Genomic DNA, 24,898 nt, shown 5'->3' on the forward strand with positions numbered 1-24,898 from the left:
AACAAAATATCCATGAAACACAAGAGCATTCCATAAAAAAAAAGCAGCAAAAAGCCCAGATAAAAAAGGGGGAACAAAAAAGCACAAAATGACTGTATCTAATCCCTGTGATCTTCAGGGTTAGGCCACATGTTTTCATCAACATCACATCTGATATCATCCAAGGCGATGCACATGGGATAAAACCGCTTGGCATGTCGGATCCACCCTTGGCAATCATGAACTGTGATATCCCTGCATCCAGCATCCATGGCTTCAAGGAGGGACATCTGGTCATGTGAAAAAGACCATTACTTTGAGCAGACTGGATTGGCTGTAGCGATACACTCTCTCTCTCCCTTTCATCAGTGGTTCGCTCTATCTGGACTAGTAACGTATCGGCATGCGGTAAGGTCATGCTCTGCACCTCAGTCTAGGCACAGCGGTCTCGAGCGTTAACGTGAAACGCTATATCACTTCCTTTTCTCCCATCATTGGAAGTTTGTGGACACTGCTGTGTGCGTGCATCACATAAAGTAAGTCTGACGTCCTGTAGATACGGGACGATGTTATGTAGGATTTATAAATGCACGTTAGTAGGCTAATTCACAAGGGTGCTATTTCATGTGTAAGCTAATGTTTGCGCATCTGTTCATGTGCGCTGTAGGAGTTGTGTTTCGGTTTGTTTAGTGCATTGTTCAGTGCAAATATAACTATTAGTGTAGTTTAACCTCAGTAATGATGGTACAATGCAACCACACCTCCATGTAGGCATCCACATACTGTTGGAGAAATGAGCGTGTGTTGATTGTGAGGCAATAAAGGATAATTAAGAAGTGACACTTGTCTGGTTCTTATCGGACCCCCTTCAGTGGACTCGGATTCACTACTAACCAGTCAATTACCGGTATATGGGTAGCGCCATCGTGCCCAATATTTTCAGGTCATGTGGCTGATGGTCATAAACCTTCCACCTCCATGCAGAAAAGAACTCCTCTATGGGGTTGAGGAAAGGTGGATAGGGTGGAAGGAAGAGACTTACCAGTCTTGGGTGGTCTTCAAACCATGATGTTATTGCTTGTGAATGGTGGAAAGCAACATTGTCCCAGGAAATGACAAAGGTCCTCATGTTTTCACCCTCCTGATCCTGCTCTGGTACCAGGCGCTGGTGGAGATCATTGAGAAAGGAGAGGAGGCGCTCGGTATTATAGGGTCCAACTTGACATTTGTGAAGGAGTAATCCTGCATTTGCCATTGCTGCACACATGGTAATGTTTGCCCCTCTCTGTCCTGGCACATCAACTGTGGCCCTCTTTCCAATTATATTTCGTCCACGTCGACGCCTTTTGGACAGATTGAATCCTGCCTCATCTATGTAAATGAATTCATGAGCGGCCTGGTTGGCCTCCAATTCCATAACTCTCTGAAAAAAAAGTTTATGTATATCATGTCATTATTGTATATCACACTGTACTGTAACCTATTACTGTGTAGGTTATCTACTTGCAAAGTGCAAAGCTTATAGAACTGGACATTGAGTTGAATATACACTATACCTGGACATATTGTCGTCGTAGCTCCTTGACTCTCTTACTGTTCCTCTCAAAGGGAACAGTGTAGAGCTGCTTCATCCGCACTCTGTGTTTAGACAATGTCCGCGTAATGGTTGTGAGGCTGATTCTTTCGACATTGTTAAATATCTCATGGTCCTCCACAATTCGAGCTTGAATTTCACTAAGTTGGAATCAGCTGTGGTTGGCCCACTTTACCCAACATAAATCAGCTGTGTGTCAATTTTTCAACTGTCTTTCTTTTTTTTCTTTTTTTTTTGAGCTGAGATATATTGTTTTTGAACTAATATCATTGCAGAAGCAGATGTTTTTATACTGTATCTAAGGTTTGGATAATTGTTTTTGCTATTGTGGGATGTTGTGTGTTAACATTCGTAAATTCTACACAAACAATCCATCATTTTGTTGGTATAGCTTGTCTGTTAAGAAAATGTAAGCGTTGTGGAAATGTGTTCACTGACTGCATATTGTGTGAAAAAGACATGAAATATGTGAATTGTATGGCCAAAAAAGACTGATGCTGTGCTAATTGTGTTTAGAGTTTTGAAAATGTGACAACTGTTTGGACAAATGCTTGTTAGCGACTGAAAAATCTGTAAGTCTCTAAGAAGCCAAACAGCTAATGCTGTTTTTTTATTTGCGTTCGTCCTCAAATGTTGTATTGTCTTGTGTACGTGTTAACCCGACATTTTGTGTTCTTTGTTTGTACCATTTTGGCTTGTCTATTTTTTCTTTCTTGTGTCTCTGTTAGTAAAACACTTTCATAATTATTGTTTTGTGCCATATAAACACATGATTTGTAAATTCAATTATATGATGAAAAAGACCACTTAAAAGTAAATAATTTTTATTACCACTGTTTAAGCATTTTATGTAAATCAAATACAACATTGAAAAGAAAACAAAAGTGTCAACATGTCCAAATGCATTATGTTGGTAAAAAAAGAGGAATGTTTTCAAAAAGAAGAAACAAATAGATGTTGCATAACATATTGCACAATACATACAAGAATTGAAACCATATATACATTAAACCAGTCTGAGACATATTTGTGTGAGGGCTGAGGAGATGTTGTTGCATACAGGCTGAAAAGGACATTCAAAACCAGCAGCAGTAAAAGAGCAAATTTGTGATGTAACCAATGTGGTTACATTAAACTTAAATATGATTCACAATGTTCTTGTAGCATTCAGTAATATTACTCATCAATGTGGTACAATTAAACAGGTAAAAGTTGATGCGTGTTAGCGTTTAACAGTGGAGGTTGGACTCGACAACTAAGATCCATGTTTTGCCAAATAATCATGAGTCTTTAATTCAGATGTTGATTGAGTTGTGTGGTCCTTATTGAGGTGGTAGATGGACATGTTGTATTGAACCGCAGTGCTGGATGCACAACTGGTAACTTGGTGTACGGTAAATATCAGTGCAAAAAAAGGAAGCCCCGGGGCCCCACCGGAAAAAAAAGTGAAGAGTGTCAGGACTGGTCTCAGTGCTGCTGTGGGTTGTTGACAGTAGAATAGAAAGGGTCTTCAGGAAGTCTGGATGGATGATTGACAGCAGAGTGGGTGGGACTATGGCCCACTGTCCCACACAGTAGAATATGTGTCACCACTAGGGGTGTCACGATTCTCCAAATCCTCGATTCGATTACATTTTCGATTCTAAGGTCACGGTTCGATTCCTGATTTTTTTTTTTTTTTAAAGCACATGTTGCTATGCCATTTATAGACTAGACTACTTTTATGCAATATAATATCTGACATTTGTTCACAATGCACCACATTACATTGTCAAATTTAAAACATTTATCAACAACATAATGTAACAATAAATTATCTTCAGTCAATTGGAAACTTGATAATTTATCAATGAAGTAAAAAACGGCAAACAATGCGAGGGCAGACGCCCAGCGCACCCGGCTGAGCAGTCAGAGAGCAGAGAGGAAGACTCGCCAGTCCGCTAACTTGTTGCTCTCTCTAATGTAACTAGTATAAGCTACTCTGTTTAGGCTACAAAATGTGCATGCAGGCTGAAATTCAACCGCGCGGTTTTGTTGGGATTAAGCTATAAGCAGAAGGAATCTCCGCTAGCTGCTAGGCTAATGTGCAATGGTAAACACACAGAATATGCTAGACGCACATAGCAGAGCTTGCAAACTGTGGCTTTTTTTGTCGACAATGCAAACATTGTCAACATAACTCACTGGAAATCGAAAATACTTCCACACCGGCGACTTCAGTGACAGAGGAGGGGGTTCAAGTTGTGTCGATGGGTCTCCTGCGTCTGCAGTTGCCACGCTAACTTTTGACTGGCTGTAGCTAAGTTAGAGGAGTTTGACTCGCAGCACTTCAACACGTGTGTTTTCTTCACGCTTGGCAAGCTGACCGGACAGGACATGGGGGCGTGGCAGCATCGGCGATTCCATTTTTTTATTCGAAATTCGAGATTGGGACTTAATTTCGGTCGATTTCGATCTAAAATCGTGACACCCTTAGTCACCCCTAGCTTCTCCAGAGGGAAGCAGGCAGAGGGGTTGGTGGTAGGGGTGCACCGATCCAATATTAAGATCGGATATCGGTCCCTATTGACAAAATAACTGGATCGGGATCGGAAAAATGAACAGATACACGGGCCGATCCAGTTTTTTTTATTTATTTTTTTCCTCTGTCGCACGTGTGTCGCATTCTGGAAGAGTTGAGTGTAAAATAAATAAGAATTCAATACATTACATCTATGTTATTTTGTCTCAGTTAATCTCTTCCACATGGTGGAAGGAAGGTACAAGGTGGAAGTTATACAGTTTATTATTAATTCAACAACGGTATCGGATCGGTATCGGGTATCGACAGATACACAAAGCCCAGGCATCGGTATCGGTATCGGGACTGAAAAAGTCGGATCAGTGCCATGGGCGTAAATCTGATCAAACAGTAGGGGGGGTCAATAAACAACATTTCTGCAGAACAATTTCTGAAGGGGACACAAATAATACAGCCACAATTATACTGGTAGAGGACATGTGTCCACTATAGGAAAGCCTTAATACTATCATTAGTGTAGCATGGAGACTGTACCATTATCCTTCTTTTCAGTGTTTCTCTTAATTCAATGAAAAGGCTGACTAAATTGACCAAAATATTCTTCTTTAAAACCATGCATTTATTTTTAAGTTGTTTACAATCAAGCCACAAAAATACCTTAAAACATAATGACTTATTTTGAAAAGTCTAAAAGAAATACAATGCTTTTATACACTTGTTAAATTAGCTGATCATAATGTAAATTAGTGAGCCACTGGTGAAGCTCATCTGCTAACCCTGACAGCCACACACCTCCAAAAATATGAACTAAGCTCAACACACTTCCTGAGACTCTCCACCTGACTGTCCCTGGTCTCCCTGAGACTCTCCACCTGACTGTCCCTGGTCTCCCTGAGACTCTCCACCTGACTGTCCCTGGTCTCCCTGAGACTCTCCACCTGACTGTCCCTGGTCTCCCTGAGACTCTCCACCTGACTGTCCCTGGTCTCCCTGAGACTCTCCACCTGACTGTCCCTGGTCTCCTTGAGACTCTCCACCTGACTGTCCCTGGTCTCCCTGTTCCTCGGTTCTTTCTGTCTCCTTTGCCTGTGACATAGTGACGCTAGTATTTCCATAAGCACCCATTCTTATATGTTACCAAATTGTCTTGATATGAGGATCTTATGTCTGTTTTTCTTTTCTCTGTCGTTTTATCTGGGCAACAACAACACAAATCTTTAACGTCAGATGTCTAAATATGAGTTAGGTTCATTGGTTCACCAAGCTGTCATATTTTAATTCTAAAATGATCTTGCGTCCTCCACATAAATATTAGGTTTCATCTGGGACAGAGGATATATATTTAACTAATCAGCCACTTAACTTCATATTGAGCAAAACACAACTGTAGATCTTCAATATTAACCCTAATATCAGTTCACACACACATAACGTTAGGCTTATCGCCGTGGTAACGTTAGTTGTAGTGGGTGCATTTCTGTCCAACAAGCTGTTAAACAAGCTAGGTAACGTTACTTTATATTACACTAGCATAGCAAACTTTTTTGTCATGACTAATTCATTAATTACTCAGCATCATTTCTATTTGAGAAAAGAAAAACTTCATCCGATGTTTAATGTGAATAAAATAGCCTTGAACCACCTACTTACTACATTCCTGTCACTACCCAATGTGACTGTGAGTCTAGTGCAGATCCTAACTACAGCATGCAGTGGACCAAACCACTGTGAGGCAAGGGAGGGGGGGGGGACTCAAAATGTTTCTAAACTTAAAAAGCATCTTTTGGGGTTTGTGTTGGTTTACTACTTACACAGATATTTTAAGTATATACATCATTATGTTATTTACAATACACAGCATTGTTTTAATGATATTTCTAGAGGGGGACAACCCTTAGATGGGGGGGGGGGGAGGGGGTCCTGACCCCCCCGACCCCCCTGGGATTTATGCCCTTGATCGGTGCATCCCTAGTTTGTGGGAGTGTTGGCTGTGACATGAATAGTGCTGAGTGCAGTTCCTGAGTCTGGCTTCTGGGGGCGCTCCTGTATCTCCTCAGAGACACCATTCTTCCAGAGAACAAAGACAAACACAGGAGGAATATCATTCATATGTGATCCTAACATTAAACACTAACCAGAGTGGCAGAGGTTCTAGCATGGCTGTAGATGCTTTGTTTTCCCTTAATACGATTTCTGACCTGACCATTATGTAGCCCTAGAAATGAGCATAATAATGCAGCGCCTTCCATGTTTACTTTGATGTTGGTTTTGTAATTGTACATCAGGGTAACTTATACACACATTATTAGATTATATTAAAATATAAATTTGCTATAAATTTGTTGCTTTACAGCTACAAAACTCCCTTTAGGGCCCGTTTCAGAAATAAAAAATGAAACAGTCCTTTCCATGGTTTGTGAAAAACTTAGTTGCACGAATTTAGAGGTGAGTTTAGGGATTCTCCTTCGAGAAAATGTTACGTTTTCCAATTAAAATAAACATGCAATTTCATATCATTTTGCACCGTTATTATTAATTAATTAATATTATTAAACGTTGAAAAAGCTAGAACAGCTTAAAGACGTCCACTGGGGACCAACTACAATCATTAGATCTGAGGAAAGTCATTTAGTTAGTTTTGATGCTCACATTGATTTTACGTTCATTAGGCTTAGGTGCTGCCCCAAACAGCTTGGGCGCTGCGCCTAAGCCTTATAATGTTAGGGAAAACCCTGCTTAACATTGCTGGCTTGATATATTTGGTTAAGTAAGGGCTTTTTGTTATGACATAGGTGACTTTTACATTAGTGCTTTATTCTAATTCTAATTTTGCATGATGTAGCCTGTACTGTTTATTTTCTCTAGCCCAATCACAACATTTGATTCCATAACTCCTTTGCTTGCAAATAAATAGTCATCATAGCATTTTGCCCTGCTAGTGTTAGCATAAGCACTGATGTGCATAAGTAAAGCCTTACAAAGCTGCAAACATGACTGTAGACTCACTGTAGTGAAATGAGAAGACTGTTGCTGGAAATCATCCATTTGCAAATATTGTATAGAAAAATGCAGCTTAGTGACATAACTATCTATGCAGCAAAGATGATGTCAAACTATGGCTGGGCGATAGGGAGAAAAATCAGATATCACGATATTCTTGACCAAATACCTTGATATCGATGTTGCGGCGATATTCTAGGGTTGACAATTGGTGCTTTAACAAAATATCTTCACACTTAGATTTTAGATAAATAATCATCAGTGATGTGGACATAATGTCTAAGTGGGGAAAAGGTAAATAATAGAACAGCTAGAACAGTCTGGTAAGTTTGGAAAAGTACATCACTTAACTGTAATGCAGCCTTTAAAACCAGGAAAAGACAACACTTATGTCATATCACGATATCACAATATCCAAAATCTAAGATGATATCTAGTCTCATATCACGATATTGATGTAATATCGATATATTGCCCAACCCTATGTCAAACACACTCTGGCATCATACATGTGTATGTGTTGGTATATACTAATTGTTGGTCCCCTAATTATGAAAATATAAATGCACACACACACACACACACACATACAAACACGTACACTAACCTCATTTTTCTGTTCTCCAGTTCTTGTGTTTTCTGAACACTGAAATCCTGCCAAGAGAATGAAAGATATTACTGTAACGAGCAAAAGAGACTAAGAATTAATTTCTGTACACTAATCCGTCTCATCACAGCAGGACCTACTGTACGACTGACCAGGAAAGATCTGACACAGGTACACCTGTGGAGGTTTATTTGAATCTGATTTTAAGACTTTTAAAAAATATTTGTAATTATTCATTGATTACAGTTTTTTTTCGATCGCTAAACTAGGGATGCACCGATCTGACTTTTTCAGTCCCGATACCGATGCCAGGGCTTTGTGTATCTGCCGATACCGATCCGATACCGTTGCTGAATTAATAATAAACTGTATACCTTCCACATCATACCTTCCTTCCACCATGTGGAAGACACTAAAGGCACCAGACCTTCCCAACTAAACATTACTTTCCTAACTAAGACAAAATAACATAGATGTAATTTATTGAATTCTTATTTATTTGTTATTTAAAAAACAATTGTGCATTCAAATCGAAAATATAATGTAATCAAACTTCTTAAAATAAATTTAAATACATAATAATGGGCCATTAATAATGGGCCACCTTTATATAGGTTTATAATGGCTTATTCTACTGTCAGGAGTACATAGAATATCACAAAAACATGTTAATTTCATCATGTTTACTAAAAGCTTTCATTAAGGGTTTGCTTGGCTCCACAACATTATACAATAACTTTGTATGAAGGGGAATCCATGAAACAGTTACAGAAGCTAAACTATTTGTATTGTGCAAACTGCAAAGTAGTAAAATAAACTCAAATCGAATGAATAGCCTACACATACAAACAACTTTAACACTGTTTCCCTTTCAAAACTAAATAGTTGTAAGCTAGTACTGTATAACCACTACCTTGGCCACAGGTAAGTTAGGTTGTAGTAGTGTGGTTGTAGTGGGGGACTGAACGGAGCTCCGCTGTCAGCCTCCTTCACTGTTTGAATAACGTTAGTAGGTTGGCGGACGTATTTCAGCGAGGCAAGACCTCTTAAATCCAGAGTTTTAGTCATTGCTCTGAACCCGTCTTTCTCAACGGTCTGTAGCGTGACCGTAGGTGGATTGCGTTCATAACGTTGCTCCGCTGCATGCTTGAAGTGACAGGTCTTTAATGTTAGCGCAGTAACGTTAGCACGGCCGAGTAACGTTAGAGCGACTGAAATTAGAGCGTAAATCCACAGTGTTGTGCACGTTGTGGTTAAAGTCATGGGAGAAGTGCGTAGAGTTTTGAAAACGGTGTTCAAGCGATGAAAAACGAACTAGAGTTTGGTCCCCATGAACTGCTGCTGTGCAGACTGTAGTTTGAGTTTTGCACACGTGGCTTCAGTTGTGCCCACTGTTGTTTAGCAATCAAACAAAACTGTAATGAATTTATTGAATCGCCGCTTGCCAACCCACCTACATTCGGTAAGAAATAAAGTGTGTATCCATGTACGTGTGTGTTCCAAGAAGTCTCTTACGTTTCCAGACGAGAACCAAAATGAGCAGCACCACCAGCACAGCCACACAGACGACCACAGATATGGTTCCAGGTAACGAGGAGGACCCTGCAGGAGACACAACCACACAACTAAGAGACAACCAGCTTTATTTAAACACACACACACAACTCATCCAGAAGGGTTTATCTGCTGCAGGAGGTTTCTGTCAACTAAAGTGCTTCCTCACCAGGACTTGATGTAGTTGGAGGACCTGAAAATAGATATATAATAGATTAGAGATATACAGTAGGAAAGTATAAAAAATAAGAAATGTAATTTGTCAAAACTTGGCAGAAAACAAACAAATTGTGCTATAATGAGCCTGGGACTTTAACTGACTTGTCATGTAACTATTACTTTTGGATGGATACATTTTTTTTTAATATATTTTAAGAAGATGATGTGTTTGATTGAAAGTTGATGCCTGACACAGTTATTTGTTAACATAACTTGCCAAGATGAACTATAAGATGATCAGTGTTCAGTGGTTATTGTTGCTTTTATTTTGATGCTGGTAAGCATTTCATTAAAGTTAAGCTCCGGCTGCAGTAGGTTTCAGAAATGCTTCCTCACCATCGCTGTGGGCAGATGCAGTGGTCGACTGGGTGGAAGAAGCAGATGTAGGAACTGGATGAGGTGATGTTGAGATAGTAGAGGGGCTCAGTGTTGTTGGAGGCTCTGCAACTAGATATAATAGATAAGAGATATAATACGATATAAACAAAATACTGTACATTTGTTACTGGTAGTAGTTTTTTGTTTTTTACAAAACCACACATGACCTGATGTACAAGGTTGGTGACACTTAAAAAAAGATATGATAGATAAGAGATGTGGAGTACAAATTATAACAAAATAATAAATACAATTTGAAAAAAAAAAAAAAGACAAAAAGAAATCATGCGGTCATTAGCCTTGGACTGCAACCAACGTGTCATTAGTTTTGGAGCGATCAATTTGTTTTTCAAACAAGCGGATATAATTTATTTGAAATTTGCTGCCTGAAACTATACAGATCAGCAACGCAAAAAAAAGATTATCTTCTCTAAACAGTTATAGACTGAACAGGGGTCAGATTACATCCAAACCATACAATAATGTCACAACTCACCGACAGTCATCACAAGTTTGTTGAAGAATGGGTTGCTCTGTTTTGGGTCATTTCTTTCTGCTCCACACCAGTATGTCCCAGAGTCTTCTGTTGTTATGTTTCTCACTGTTATGGTGATATTTCTCTTCTCATCGTCCTCCATCATAGAAAACTTTCCAGAGTTGTTCTTTGCGGTGCTTACTATCTGTTCACATATAGATGGATCTTCTCCTTTACAGATGAATTTTTTCATCTGTAAAGTACCGTTTGGATATGTACACCAGTATGTGAGATTCTGTCCAACAGTTGGAGACCTAGTGAAGTTAGTAATAGTATCTGTAGACAGACAGAAAGACAGCGGTGCCTATCAGTAACTGTATTTAACAGTGTATTTGACACCTTCATTATATGTGTGAGTAAATCAAACCTAAAAGTGTCTGATGTTTCTCACCTTCAACCTCCAGTTGTATTTTTCTGAGTGCAGCTCGGTAACCTTTATCTGTTTCCACTCCACACCAGTAGACACCAGCATGCTGTGAGGACACATTACTGATGGACATGTTGAAGCTACTGCTGGTCTCTGTGAGAGTGAAGGACCCGTTTGACCTCGGAGAAGATGTTGATAAAATATCCTCACAGATTGAACCGTTCTCTTTGCAGAAAAACATGACTCCGGAGTTGTTTCTTTTGTCACATGACATGGTGGTTTTAGCTGTTCTGTACGCAGTTTGATTAAACTGTGGCTGGCAGCCGTCATCTGAAAATACAAAAGAGACTTTGACTATGTACTTTATGGCAAATGGATTTAAATTTTGTATTACTTGGTTAGTTTTGTAGATGATGACTTGAAATAGAAGACTATGTCTAAGTGTGCATGTATTATACCTAAGTTATCTGAGGGTGTAGTTACAGGGGTGTGATTCTTCCGGATTTTCCGCCCTGAAAATGAGGCTCTCGTAAATCATGGGGAGGGGTTCGCGCGCAAGGCACGGGTCGGGTATTGGTAAACATAATGACCGCTCACCGCTGTCAACGTTTTTTGTGCCTCTGATTCATGTCTTCATGTCACTCCGCAAGTAGTCCATTCATTTGTCACAATGGAACTTCATTCAAAGCAGAGCTCCACCAAAGAGCCTGCAATCGTTGCGGAAGGTTATCTGATGTGTTCTAAGAATGTTGGACGTGTGGGGGCGAACTATTTCTTTCTTAGCTGAAGCCGACAACGGGACAATACTTTTATTTTTATTTTATGTTGGCATTGCAAACTTGAGCGACGTAGCAGATGACGTTGAGAAGTTGCAGTGACTGTGAGGAATATTTTAGGAGCACCATTTTCGGCAGTGCAGAGAGGTAGTGGCCAACACTAACTTTTATTCTAAGCGTTAGGCTAGCTATTTGCTTGAGCCGGGAAACATGGCTAAAAGGGCTCTACAGCGAACAGGTCTGCTGGGCGAGCCGTCAGTCGGTGGAAGCTAACAGAAGTTAGCTGGCGTAAGCAGACAGCTGACCAGGTTTCTCAAAGCTACCAAGCGATCGGCGGAGACAGGGACTACATGTCGACTACTCGAAAGAGTCCGGTAGTCATAGCAGACGAAGGTCCAGTCGGGAGTTTGGATGGAGAGTCCACTGAAGTCCACTGTGGTCTGAAGGGATAATCCTCGCTAGATCACTAGCTTGTTAGCGGTAACCGTTAGTCGGGAGCGTTAGCTAGCTAAAGCTGACAGTCAAGTAACGTACGTTACACAGGCTGGCAGCAGCACAGAGTCCAGAACTGATGTGTCAAAGCAGGGGATAGAAAGGTGTTGAGAATGACCAAAACCTAATCTAAAACTCAAGGTACTTAATTTACTAGAAAACAAGCGTCCACACGTTCCAACGTACAATGTTTGGAGTGGTAAATACATGTTTCTGAGTATCCTCAAGGCACATGGACTTTTAAACATGACTAAGACAAATAGTTTAAAAAAACTACATGTTGTAAAACACATGATTTCATAAAAACATAATGTGAAATTTTATATATACAATAACTAAAACAGTTCATTTTATTATGTGGTGCTAATGACATTTTTCCTCAGGTATTTGGAGAAACCAACAAAAATCTGTATATTCTCAAATAGTATGGTCTTAGCCACTATTAATTGTTGTTTTCGGACAGAGAGAAGAAAACATTCAGACAGATAAAAATCAGTTTAAAGAGCTAGGTGCGCCATATATTTTCCTGCTTTTTTGTCCTTTGCCAATCACACCTATGAGTTACTCTTTAACACAGTTACAAAGTGCTTTAACGAAGGACATGAGAGACAGTGATAAAAGAGGCAGCATTTCTCACCAACTCTTAAGTCCACTTCATTGGCAGGGTCAGATTCTTGGTCAAATTTACACTCGTACTCCCCGGAGTCCTCTTGTTGAAGTGGTTTGATAACCACTCTGAGACTTTTATTTTTTCCGTCATTGTACACAGAAAATCTGCCCTTGGTCTGACTCACATTCTTTTGAGTAGTTCCTATGATTGTTTGGTTGTCCTTAACTACATCAACACTTGAATATGTGTTATTTTTTGGATATTTGCAGGTGAATTCCACCCATCCGTCTGTGCATCCCTTCACTTCAGATGAGGCCTCCCAGCCTGTAGATCAGAGAGAAAAGTTCACATCATGTCAGATTCTGAAAACAGGTTGCTGTGAGCTGAGTTGCAGTCACCCTGAGGTGACGGTCGTTTCTGCCATTAAGTTTAGCAGACAAAAGGTGACCATCATGTGGCGACAAAATTTAAGTTAAGGTCCCAAAAGACTAGTTAAGATTAGAAAAAAAGATTGGGTTTTTGGATTAAAACACGGGTCATCTTTAGTAGAACTCCTGGGACATGAACTCCCGTTTCCTGGGTGAAAGTCTTGTGTTTGCCCCTTAACTTCTCCCGGGACACGAACTCTGCTCCCCGGCTTTAAAGCCACCCTCCTCCGTACGCGGATCTTTGCAGTCTTATACAGCAGCAGTCAATGTGGTGCATACATTAGCAGTAGTAGTAGTAGTAATAGTAGTAGTAGTTATTTGTACTAATTCTGGCATATTTACATGGTGTGTTTTATACAACAATGTTCATAAATATGCATGGTCCATATGGCATATCAAATAAACCAATAAAATAAATAAATATGTGCAATACATACAAATTACTGTGTTTTGCTTTTGTAGCTATATGTATGAATGGTTCACAGATTTTAAGTATCTTTTTCCTCATTTTTATTAATTGTTAAAATTTGTTTTTTTTACTGCGAGTTCACCGAAGAAGTTTTTAATCTAAAATAATCTTTCTTTAACTGCTGTGTTATGTATAAATGAGTTATAGTGAAAGTGAAACAGATAGAAATATAATACACTGTGTTTTTTGTTGTTGTTGCAATTACTGGAGTTATTGAGCAGTACAGTACAGTAGTACAGTAGCAGTACAATATGTTACTGTAGGATTTCTACTCATATTCATTCAGTAAAACACTGTAAAGCACATTAACACAAAACAATTAGCTCAAACTGAACTAAACTCTTTTACATTTGAATGACTGTATCTATCAGTGAGGAGGTATTAGTTGTACCTGTTATCATCAGTGAGAGGATGAGTAGAAGAAAGCTCTTCATGATGTTGCTGTTGGATGATGAGATCCTCCGTCAGATTCTTAAACTCCAGCTGGTTATTTCAGGTCTGTCTGATCGCTGCGTCGCTACAGTTGGTCGCTCTCAAGAGTTGGGTTTCTGAATTTCTGTCATAATATGTTACTTAAAAAACATCCCGTCCCCACCGTTTATTCTTCCCCTTTTTTTTTCTTCCCGATTATATAACTTCTTCCTTTTATACGTTGGCATTTACAATAAATAGGAAATAATCTAAGTCATGCGAAGAAAAATACACTTTGGATTAATAGGAAGTCCTTGACATAAACAATATGTCAGAAGTAGCATAGTAGCATAACAGAGAGCCTCATCATTGTTCATTATTTGGCTTTGATTAAATAAGTTAATTATATCGACATCCTAAATGTAAGTACATGTGACTGGGATAAAGTTAAATTACAAATAGAAGCAAGAGATTTTATTAATCCATAAATGGGGAGCTGGGGATTTCAGCAGTGTTAATGTCAGGAGATGTCAGTCTTTTTATACCATTACCTGTCATAAACAACACCAGTGGTTATGACTATGAGAATGATAGTTATGATGATACATCCCCTGCTGTCTACAAGTTTCACAGCATTACATCATCAATCTTGATGATTATCATTTCCCTTTCTCAATCTCCTGTTGATGTACAACGCAGTAGTGCAACATGTTTGGCATTTTCACATTCACAGTTTTTGTTCTTTAAAGTTTTCACGTTTCTTAAAAAGGTGGTTGCTAAGAAGTAGCTAAATGAGACAACAGAGGTTGTCGGGCACATTAGGCGTCACTCTCAGTTTTGTAGTTGAAGTCCCGTCCCGATTGTCAAACAAGACATGTAAGTATCATATAATTTTGTTTGCCACAGAGCTTATTTTCTGCAACAATCGAACATCCAATGGAAACATCCCATTGGCTTTTTGTTGATGGAAACAGGGAAGATAACTTCCAGGTTGGCCTGCAAAAATATATCATCCTTACAGCACTCTATTAGCCTGGTCCTACCAGACTCTGGTACATCTCATTTGTACAGAGAGTCTGGCCACTCTCCATTGACAAGTGTTAAGGTGGGTACTCTGTTGAAGTTTAAAACTATTGGATCTGCCCAGAGCCACTGTCAGGGACGGACTGGGGCTAAAAAACAGCCCTGGACTTTCTCCCAAATAGGCCCATCATCCGGCCATTCGCTCCTAGCCGTGCACGACAGACACTAGCCAGGAAATCCTGATACTACGCCACAATACTGTAGCCTATCAGACAAAGTATTCACAGCAAGTAACATCTCAAAACCAATGATGATAATTGGGGTTGTGTTTATTAGCCATTTGTGGTTGGTACAATCTTTACAACTAAACACTCTCTATAGAGACAGGTGTTTAGGCTTTTGCTGAGGGTGGTAAGCAAAAAATTGTTCCAGGCTGTGACTATCTGACTTGGGCCGTGTGAAATATTGTGATGTAGAGCATCCTGGGAAATCCTGGCACTTCCCTGCACTCTCCCTGTCATCTTTTGTGCTGCAACTATCTTCAACCTGAATAAACAAATGATTTTAAAGATAGGTTATGTGTTGCTTAGCTTGCTTAAGAATTAGCAGAGAATAACCTATTTAATATTTTCTCAATGTCATATTACACTTTTGATTCATATTAAGGCTGTGAAATGTTGAAAATGACTAGGCCCTATCAATTTAGTCTGTGAAGCTTTCACAAACAACCGCCAGGTCTTTGCCAGTTCCACAATAGTAAACGCAAATATGAAAGACAAGGAAAAACTGCACTCTGATGGAAGGCAGACAGAAAGTTTTTTGGTTAAACTTTGGTTACATTTGGTGAATTATTTAGCCTCCTTCCCTGTTTGTTAGCACGTTTAGAGTGGTACCAATGCATGTCGGATGTTTTCCCGTTTAATTCAATACCATAGTCTTCATCCTATAGCAGCAAAGTGAGCTCACTACAACCTCTCATATACGATGATTACCCGCGATTAATTTCTAACGCGTTTAATGTTTCAAATTAACCTAACAGAAATTATTAAACACTTTAAGTCTGACAGCACTAAATGGCATGATCATTTTCATAATCATGATGCACACCCATGTTGACAACTAACTATCCAATTCGCAATAAAGGCCTATTATAATGTGCCCTGCTCCTGGCACTTACCAGTACCTCTTGCTGATGTGAAATTAACTCTGCTGTCTGTCCCTCATCATGACCAGGCTGTGGATTGGTGATAGCCAGACTAGTAGGCCTACTCTTCTTCCTCACTTTCTTTTACACGTAGCATACAGTAAGTGATCGTATTAGCGCCCCCTGCTGTTGGCTGTTAATATCGCTTTAGTAGACCTTTTTTGTGCCGACAGCCGTCGGTTGGACGGCCATTCTGGACTTTTTTCCGAATGCACAGATATTCCCTGGCCACTCTGGATCTGCCATAACCAATCGCTAACGTTTGGTCATGACGTCGGCTTAGCATCGCTAGCGTTCGCCTTAGCCAACTCCTTCACCACTAACAGAGCGAGCTGGAAAATCAAACTTTTCGGGCTTTAACTTCTGGATATTCGGGCAGCGTTGCCACAACGGACCGAATGGCTTCGCTCGCATCTTTCTCCGCCGCCATTACGGAACTACAACTCAAACTAGCGCACGACCTCAACGTCATCGTTCTCAGCCACTCCCTCTGTTCGCTGATTGGACCGGTAAAGATTTGGCCAGAGAAAACCCAAGAATATACCGCAAACCCAGACGACGTACTGAAGGAAAATTGAGTGGAAGTACGTAGGAGGGCGGAGCCAGGCTACCACTCTATAGGCCTAACATGCAAAAAAAGCCAGCACAAGCCTGAAAAAAAATAATTAGCACATTGGAATACTGGAACAAACCGCAGCATGCCTTTTATACTGTGCTCAAACCATATACCATCTACAGAGTGGTGCTCCTGACCACTCGCAAGTTGAAACTCCCCTCTAATGGCTGTAGTTGTGACTTTTGTCTGTTCCCTAAGTTTAATCAAGTGTTTATTATTGTTTCAATGACAATGATCTTTCCATAACCTTAACCAAGTCATAGTGTGCATATACCTAACCAGAGCCTTGTCAGACCATGAAATATTTACTTTTTAACAGTGAAACTAGCACTGTACAGTTCTGGAAAAAAAACGGACATATGGTGTATATATATATATTTTTTCCTGCCTTGACTTGAATAGCTCTTTTGTAAATAATAAATAATTCTCCAATTGCTGGTTGTGATTTTGTAGGGGAGTGCATCTGCGTAGAAAAAAAAATTGAACAAAAATGACTTTTGTTCTTGTGTGAACCATTCTTTCTTGAACTTCAATGTTTTACAAACAAAAGCAAGTAAGCGCTAGGACTTCTCTTCTGATGTGATTTTGGATGGGGAAGTTAGGTAGTTAAATACGCTGGTTGCCTTACATGACACCATTGTATTCATATATCCTACTCCTACCAATCCAGGCTGTTATTAATAATGCATGCGTGTTGCTTCCCCTAAAATAAGGGGGCTTCCTGATTTTTTGACCTTCCTGTTCCTTCGCTTATTTTCATGTTGTGGTAAACGACTAGTGGGGCCTGCGCTGGTTGTTTAATACATTGATCAACATTGATTGTGATTGGTTGGTTCGCTGTGAATGCAGAGCCTGCGTGTCACGCACTAGCAACCAACTCCCTTATATCAGACACAGACTTCTCCTGTAGATTAGGGTTACTCTTCCAGCTCCGCAGCTTCAAACCGTTGTTTAGACAGACACACAATCACAAAGACACACTCACACAGACAACACACACACACACTCACACAGACACACACTCACAATGATACACACTCACACAGACACACACAGACACACTGACACACACTCACACACACACACTCACACAGACACACACACTGACACACACTCTCACACACGCACACAAACATACACACACCACACACACAGACACACATTCACACACTCACAAAGACACACACACACTCACACAGACACACACACACACTCACACACACTCACAATGATACACACTCACACAGACACACACAGACACAGACACACTGACACACACACAGACACACTCACACGGACACACACACTCACACTGACACACACTCTCATACACACACACACAAACATACACACACACTCAGACACACACACAGACACACATTCACACATACACACACTCACACACTCACAAAGACACACATTCACACAGACACACTCACACAGACACACACTCACACAGACAGACACACACACACACACACACACACACTCACAGACTCACACAGAGACACGAGGTGGAGGGCATGACATCAAGTCTCTTAAGAAGCCAAACAGCTAATCGTCCTGAAATGTTATGTCTTGTGTTGTGTACGTGTCTACATTTTGTGTTCTTTGTTTGTACCATTTTGGCTTGTCTATTTTTTCTTTCTTGTGTCTCTGTTAGTAAAACACTTATACTTATTGTTTTGTGCCATATAAACACATACGATTTGTAAATTCAATTATAAGATGAAAAAGACCACTTAAAAGTAAATCTTGTTTATTACCACTATTTAAGCATTTCATGTAAATCAAATACAATGTTGAAAAGAAAACAAAAGTGTCAACATGTCCAAATGCATTATGTTGGTTAAAAAAAAGGGAAGGTTTTCAAAAAGAAGAAACAAATAGATATTGCATAACATATTGCACAATAAATACAAGAATTGAAACCATATATACATTAAACCAGTCTGAGACATATTTGTGTGAGGGCTGAGGGTTTGTTGTTGCATACAGGCTGAAAAGGACATTCAAAACCAGCAGCAGTAAAAGAGCAAATTTGTGATGTAACCACTGTGGTTACATTAAACTGAAATATGATTCACAATGTTCTTGTAGCATTCAGTAATATTACTCATCAATGTGGTACAATTAAACAGGTAAAGTTGAAGCATGTTAGCGTTTAACAGTGGAGGTTGGACTCGACAACTAAGATCCATGTTTTTGCCTTTACTGTAATTCAGATGTTGATTGAGTTGTGTGGTCCTTATTGAGGTGGTAGTTGGACATGTCGTATTGAACTGCAGTGCTGGTTGAAGAAATTGAGCGTTGCGTCAGTTCTGGCAGGCCATGTAGTCAAGACGCTGCTAAACCGCTATTGGCCAATACATGGTCATCAGCTGAGCTGCATCAGCTGAGCTGCACAGCTGATCTGCATCAGCGCATCAGCTGGTCAACTCCCCTCGCTGCTAAATGGCTACATTCAAACAGGGCGCCCTACTTAAAGCGGCTTTAATGTGCTTCTAACTGCTTGCTGCTTGTATCAATGCTACCCACCTCCTCCCCTGCTCCACCTTGTTGTGTATAACGTGGCATTTGCTTCTATGTCATCGTTGCTGCTCTGTTCAATGGGGGAATAGTTTAGCTCTCCCAGTCTTAAACTGAGTGAGCATCCCCTAATGCTGCTGCTGCTGCTGCTGTCCCCTGACGCTGCTCTTTCATGGTGCTCATGAACGGTCAAGGGACTCTTCTGAACAGAGCCATACCGCCAAATTTAATTTGTAATTTATTCAATAACATTTTCTAAAGCATTTTTATTGTCTGTGTTGTTCTTGTCTTAATGGACCTGACAGAACTGGTAACTTGGTGTGTATCAGTGCAGAAACCATGTGACTAAATTTTAAACTGAAGTGAGAGTGTCAGGACTGGTCTCAGTGCTGCTGTGGGTTGTTGACAGTAGAATAGAAAGGGTCTTCAGGAAGTCTGGATGGATGATTGACAGCAGAGTGGGCGGGACTATGGCCGCCGTCCCACACAGTAGAATATGTGTCACCACTAGCTTCTCCAGAGCTGTTGGGAAAGTTGACCGTGGAGTAATGCTGCGAGGCAGAGGGGTTTGTGGGAGTGTTGGCTGTGACATAAATAGTGCTGAGTGCAGTTCCTGAGTCTGGCTTCTGGGGGCGCTCCTGTATCTCCTCATAGACACCATCCTTCCAGAGAACAAAGACAAACACAGGAGGAATATCATTCATATGTCATCCTAACATTAAACATTAACCAGAGTGGCAGAGGTTCTAGCATTCTAATGTTAGCATTTAGCTAGTATGGCTAGATAGACTTATGTACACTAACCTCATTGTTCTGTTCTCTATTTCTTGTGTCTTTTGAACGCTGAAATCCTGCAAAAAGAAAGAAAGAAATTAACAAGCAGAATCACACGCTAATCTGTCTCATCACAGCGGGACCTACTGTACAACGGACACAGTTACACCTGTTGATGTTTGAGTCTGTTGTACTGCATAGAAATTAATAACATATTGTAGCTAGGGCTGAGTTAAAATAATCGATTTTCCGATTAAAATCGATCTTTGTTTGAGTGATCGGAAATCGATTAATGTTAACATTAACCTTGTGCATTATAAGAAAAGTTTGACGGTTGCTTCTTGCTTGCACAATTTACAGCATACATTTTCTGAGAACCTCTTTTTTTAATCCAAGCAATATTGGTATTGTAACTGAAATTTCCCTAACCTAATTAATATCAATCAAACCGGAAATGTAACTGAATCGTGACCTTGTGAATCAGAATCAAATGAATTCGGTAAATCATTGGCGATAGCCAGCTCTACTGAAACTAAAAGCTGTACAAATATCAAATTTACAACCATGAAAAGGGCAGTCTGGACCTTTTTTATTATTTGTATTTATTTATTGATTCATGGATTTGTTGAATCACCGCTTGCCAGCCCACCCAAAAAAGTGTGTATCCATGTACGTGTGTGTTCCAAGAAGTCTCTTACGTTTCCAGACGAGAACCAAAATGAGCAGCACCAGCAGCACAGCCACACAGACGACCACAGGTATGGTTCCAGGTAACGAGGAGGCCCCTGCAGGAGACACAACCACACAACTAAGAGACAACCAGCTTTATTTAAACACACACACACAACTCATCCAGAAGGGTTTATCTGCTGCAGGAGGTTTCTGTCAACTAAAGTGCTTCCTCACCAGGACTTGATGTAGTTGGAGGACCTGAAAATAGATATAAAATAGATTAGAGATATACAGTAGGAAAGTATAGAAAATAAGAAATGTAATTTGCCAAAACTTGGCAGAAAACAAACAAATTGTGCTATCATGAGCCTGGGACTTTAACTGACTTGTCATGTAACTATTACTTTTGGACGGATCAATCTGTTTTTTTTTTAAAGAAGATGATATAAGTTGGATGAAAGTTGATGCCTGAAACTGTACAGGTCAACGCTGCTAAATTATGATCTTCCTAAAAACACAGTTATTTGTTAACATAACTTGCTAAGATGAACTATGAGATGATCAGTGTTCAGTGGTTATTGTTGCTTTTATTTTGATGCTGGTAAGCATTTCATTAAAGTTAAGCTCCGGCTGCAGTAGGTTTCAGAAATGCTTTCTTACCATCGCTGTGGGCAGATGCAGTGGTCGACTGGGTGGAAGAAGCAGATGTAGGAACTGGATGAGGTGATGTTGAGATAGTAGAGGAGTTCAATGTTGTTGGAGGCACTGCAAATAGATAAAATATGAGATAAACAAAATACTGTACATTTGTTACTGTGGGATGATGTAACACAATGGTGGTTGAGCAAATGGTCCACTGATTGACATTATTAGAGGTGTCTGTGGCGACATTTCAGACATCACAATCGTTGCACAGTTAGTGACGCGTTTTTCCATCAGTGAGCAGTGATTGGTCCACCAGAGAGGGTAGGAGGAGTTAACGCAACAGACTCACTCTTCAACTTACTTGTGTGTGAAGCGGCATCGTTTTTTGGTCTCTTAATTACCGCTTATTACCAAAAGGTGGCGCCAAAGACAACAAAACAGAGGTCTTTGGGGTTGTAACTTGAACCTGTCACAGGTGAACTTCACCATCCATCAATAAACTAACTACAATCTGAACTGGGGTCAGATTACATCCAAACCATACAATAATGTCACAACTCACCGACAGTCATCACAAGTTTGTGGAAGAATGGGTTGCTCTGTTTTGGGTCATTTCTTTCTGCTCCACACCAGTATGTCCCAGAGTCTTCTGTTGTTACGTTTCTCACTGTTATGGTGCTACGTCTCTTGTCTCTGTCCTCCATCATAGAAAACTTTCCAGCGTTGCTCTGTTGCGTGCTTACTATCTGTTTACATATAGATGGATCTTCTCCTTTACAGATAAATTTTTTTATCGGAGTACCCTCTGGATATTCACACCAGTATGTGAGATTCTGTCCAACAGTTGGAGACTTGGTGAAGCTAGTAATAGTATCTGTAGACAGACAGAAAGACAGTGTTGCCTATCAGTAACTGTATTTAACATCAGATTTCAGAGACATCTTCATTATATGTGTGAGTAAATCAAACCTAAAAGTGTCCGATGTTTGTTTCTCACCTTCAACCTCCAGTTGTATTTTTCTGAGTGCAGCTCGGTAACCTTTATCTGTTTCCACTCCACACCAGTAGACACCAGCATGCTGTGAGGACACATTACTGATGGACATGTTGAAGCTACTGCTGGTCTCTGTGAGAGTGAAGGACCCGTTTGTCTTCAGAGAAGATTTTGTTGATAAAATATCCTCACAGATTGAACCCTTCTCTTTGCAGAAAAACATGACTCTGGAGTTTCTTTTGTTACATGAGATGGTGGTTTTAACTGTTCTGTATGCAGTTTGATTAAATGGTGTCTGACAGCCGTCATCTGTAAATAAACAAGAAAGGTAAAACGTGTGAAATCTTTCCATCATGTCTAGTACTATGTGCTTCATGGCAAAATTATTCCCATGTTTTGTAACTTGGTTAGTCAGTAGATGATGACTAGAACAATAGGAGTACTGTATGTCTAAGTGTGCATATCTGATACCTTAGTTATCTGAGGGTGTAGTTACTCTTTAACACAGTTACAAAGTGCTTTAACAAAGGACATGAGAGACAGTGATAAAAAGAGGCAGCATTTCTTACCAACTTTCAAGTCCACTTCATCACTTTCAGATTTTTGGTCAAATATAAATGTACACTTGTACTTCCCAGATTCCCCATGTTGATGTGGTTTGTTGACCACTTTGTGCTTTCTGGTCTGCCACACATTCTTTTGAGTGCTTCGTATGATTTTTTGGCTGCCTTCAACTACAGATCTTTGATATTGTTTAATTGTTTTATGCTGGCAGATGAATTCCACCCATCTGCCTGTGCATCCCTTCACATCCGATGAGGCCTCCCAGCCTGTAGATCAGAGAGAAAAGTTCACATCATGTCAGATTCTAAAACAATCTCAGAACTGCAGTCTGAATATGATCTCTATCAACAAAACATACACAGTCTGTCTGGAACATGATCGGAAACACACTCTCAGGATTAATCAGTAGATTACAGATTAGTCCTATAAATCTCTTTCGTTGTATATTTTCTGAAAAAGCCTCTGCTTTTTTTCTCTACACTGTTTTTACACTTGATTGTTGTTGCAATTACTGGAGTTATGGAGCAGTACATTATGTTACTGTAGGATTTCTACTCATATTCATTTAGTAAAGCACTGTAAAGCACATTAACACAAAATTATTTGCTCAAACTGAACCACAGAACATATTGAAAACAGTTTTTCATTTGAATGATTGTATCTATCAGTGAGGAGGTATTAGGTATTAGTTGTACCTGTTATCATCAGTGAGAGGATGAGTAGAAGAAAGCTCTTCATTATGTTGCTGTTGGATGATGAGATCTTCCGTCAGATTATTAAACTCCAGCTGGTTATTTCAGGTCTGTCTGATTGCTGCGTCAGTTGGTCGCTCTCAAGAGTTGGGTTTCCTGAATTTCTGTCATAATATGTTACTTAAAAAACGTCTTGCCTTACCTTTCTATCTATCCTTCCCCTTTTTGTTCTTCACAATTAGAACTCCATTTTTAACCCTGTTCACAGTAAACAGAAACAGTCATGAGAAAGAAAATACACTTTGTATTAGAAAGTCCCTGACAAAAACGCCACAATATGCCACAAACAGTAGAATAGTGGTATAACAGAATGCCTCACCATTATTCATTATTTGGCTTTGATTCAATAAGTAAATCATATCAACATCACTTCCTAAATGTAAGAACAACTGACTTGGAAAAATACAATGACAAATAGAAGCAAGAGATTTTAAATAATCCATGAAGGGGAAGTTGGGGGTTTCAGCAGTGTTAATGTCAGGAGATATCAGCCTTTTTATACCATTACCTGTTATAAACAACAACCTTCTTCGACCAAGCTAATGGGGATCCTAATAATTAAAATAAATGACTATGAACATAAGTAGTAGTCATGATGGTACATCCCCCCCGCTGTCTACGACAGCCTTGCATCATCAATCTCGCAAGCTATTATGAAGCCAACATGATGTGACACAATGAATTTCCTGCTAACAACACAAAACCACAAGAACCTGCTGCTGATAGGGTGGTGTCTGTAATACTGTCACACAGCGGTCCATTATTTTACCTTCCTCAATCCTCTAGTGATGTACTACGTGTTGTCCAGGTTCTTTCCAACAACGCAGTAGTGTAACCTGTTTGGCATTTTAACTTTCTGCGGTTAACACAAGCTTAAGAGATGTTCACATCAGGGTTGCACGATATTGACAAAATGTGATATTGCGATATCGATCATGAATATTGCGATACCGATATTAATTTTGATATTTTTTAAACATATGTAAAATTACAAAAGTTACGGGAAAATGCATCAAAATAGATTCATAACAAATCAAACAAGTTTTCTTACAACACAAGGTTTATTTCAACTGACGGTCATATTGGACTGGTCCAACAGGAATAACTAAATAAGGACCATGTGTACAGAACAGGACATGTTTTACTGGTTGGACAGTATAAAATATATAAAGAGAACAGGACACA

General features: G+C 39.7%; 2 protein-coding genes across 2 annotated transcripts; both read right to left on the bottom strand.

The window, feature by feature from the left end:
* Positions 1 to 6,027: 6,027 nt before the first annotated feature.
* On the bottom strand, positions 6,028 to 16,190 carry LOC120557799 (polymeric immunoglobulin receptor-like). Its single transcript, XM_039798423.1, has 10 exons — positions 16,141 to 16,190; positions 13,921 to 14,085; positions 12,660 to 12,956; positions 10,779 to 11,084; positions 10,349 to 10,663; positions 9,811 to 9,921; positions 9,425 to 9,448; positions 9,217 to 9,303; positions 7,702 to 7,748; positions 6,028 to 6,161 (listed from the first exon to the last, which is right to left on the bottom strand). The coding sequence occupies exons 2-10, from the start codon at positions 13,961 to 13,963 to the stop codon at positions 6,063 to 6,065; spliced, it is 1,329 nt and encodes a 442-aa protein (XP_039654357.1). The 5' UTR covers positions 13,964 to 14,085; positions 16,141 to 16,190; the 3' UTR covers positions 6,028 to 6,062.
* Positions 16,191 to 18,525: 2,335 nt separating this feature from the next.
* LOC120557798 (CMRF35-like molecule 8) lies at positions 18,526 to 23,878 on the bottom strand. Its single transcript, XM_039798422.1, has 9 exons — positions 23,657 to 23,878; positions 22,967 to 23,227; positions 22,401 to 22,706; positions 21,966 to 22,277; positions 21,419 to 21,523; positions 20,993 to 21,016; positions 20,785 to 20,871; positions 20,117 to 20,163; positions 18,526 to 19,974 (listed from the first exon to the last, which is right to left on the bottom strand). Exons 1-9 carry the CDS (start codon positions 23,697 to 23,699, stop codon positions 19,696 to 19,698), a joined length of 1,464 nt encoding a protein of 487 aa, XP_039654356.1. The 5' UTR covers positions 23,700 to 23,878; the 3' UTR covers positions 18,526 to 19,695.
* Positions 23,879 to 24,898: the final 1,020 nt, after the last annotated feature.

The sequence above is a fragment of the Perca fluviatilis genome, chromosome 4, assembly GCF_010015445.1.
Source record: "Perca fluviatilis chromosome 4, GENO_Pfluv_1.0, whole genome shotgun sequence".
Classification (NCBI taxonomy): Eukaryota; Metazoa; Chordata; class Actinopteri; order Perciformes; family Percidae; genus Perca; species Perca fluviatilis.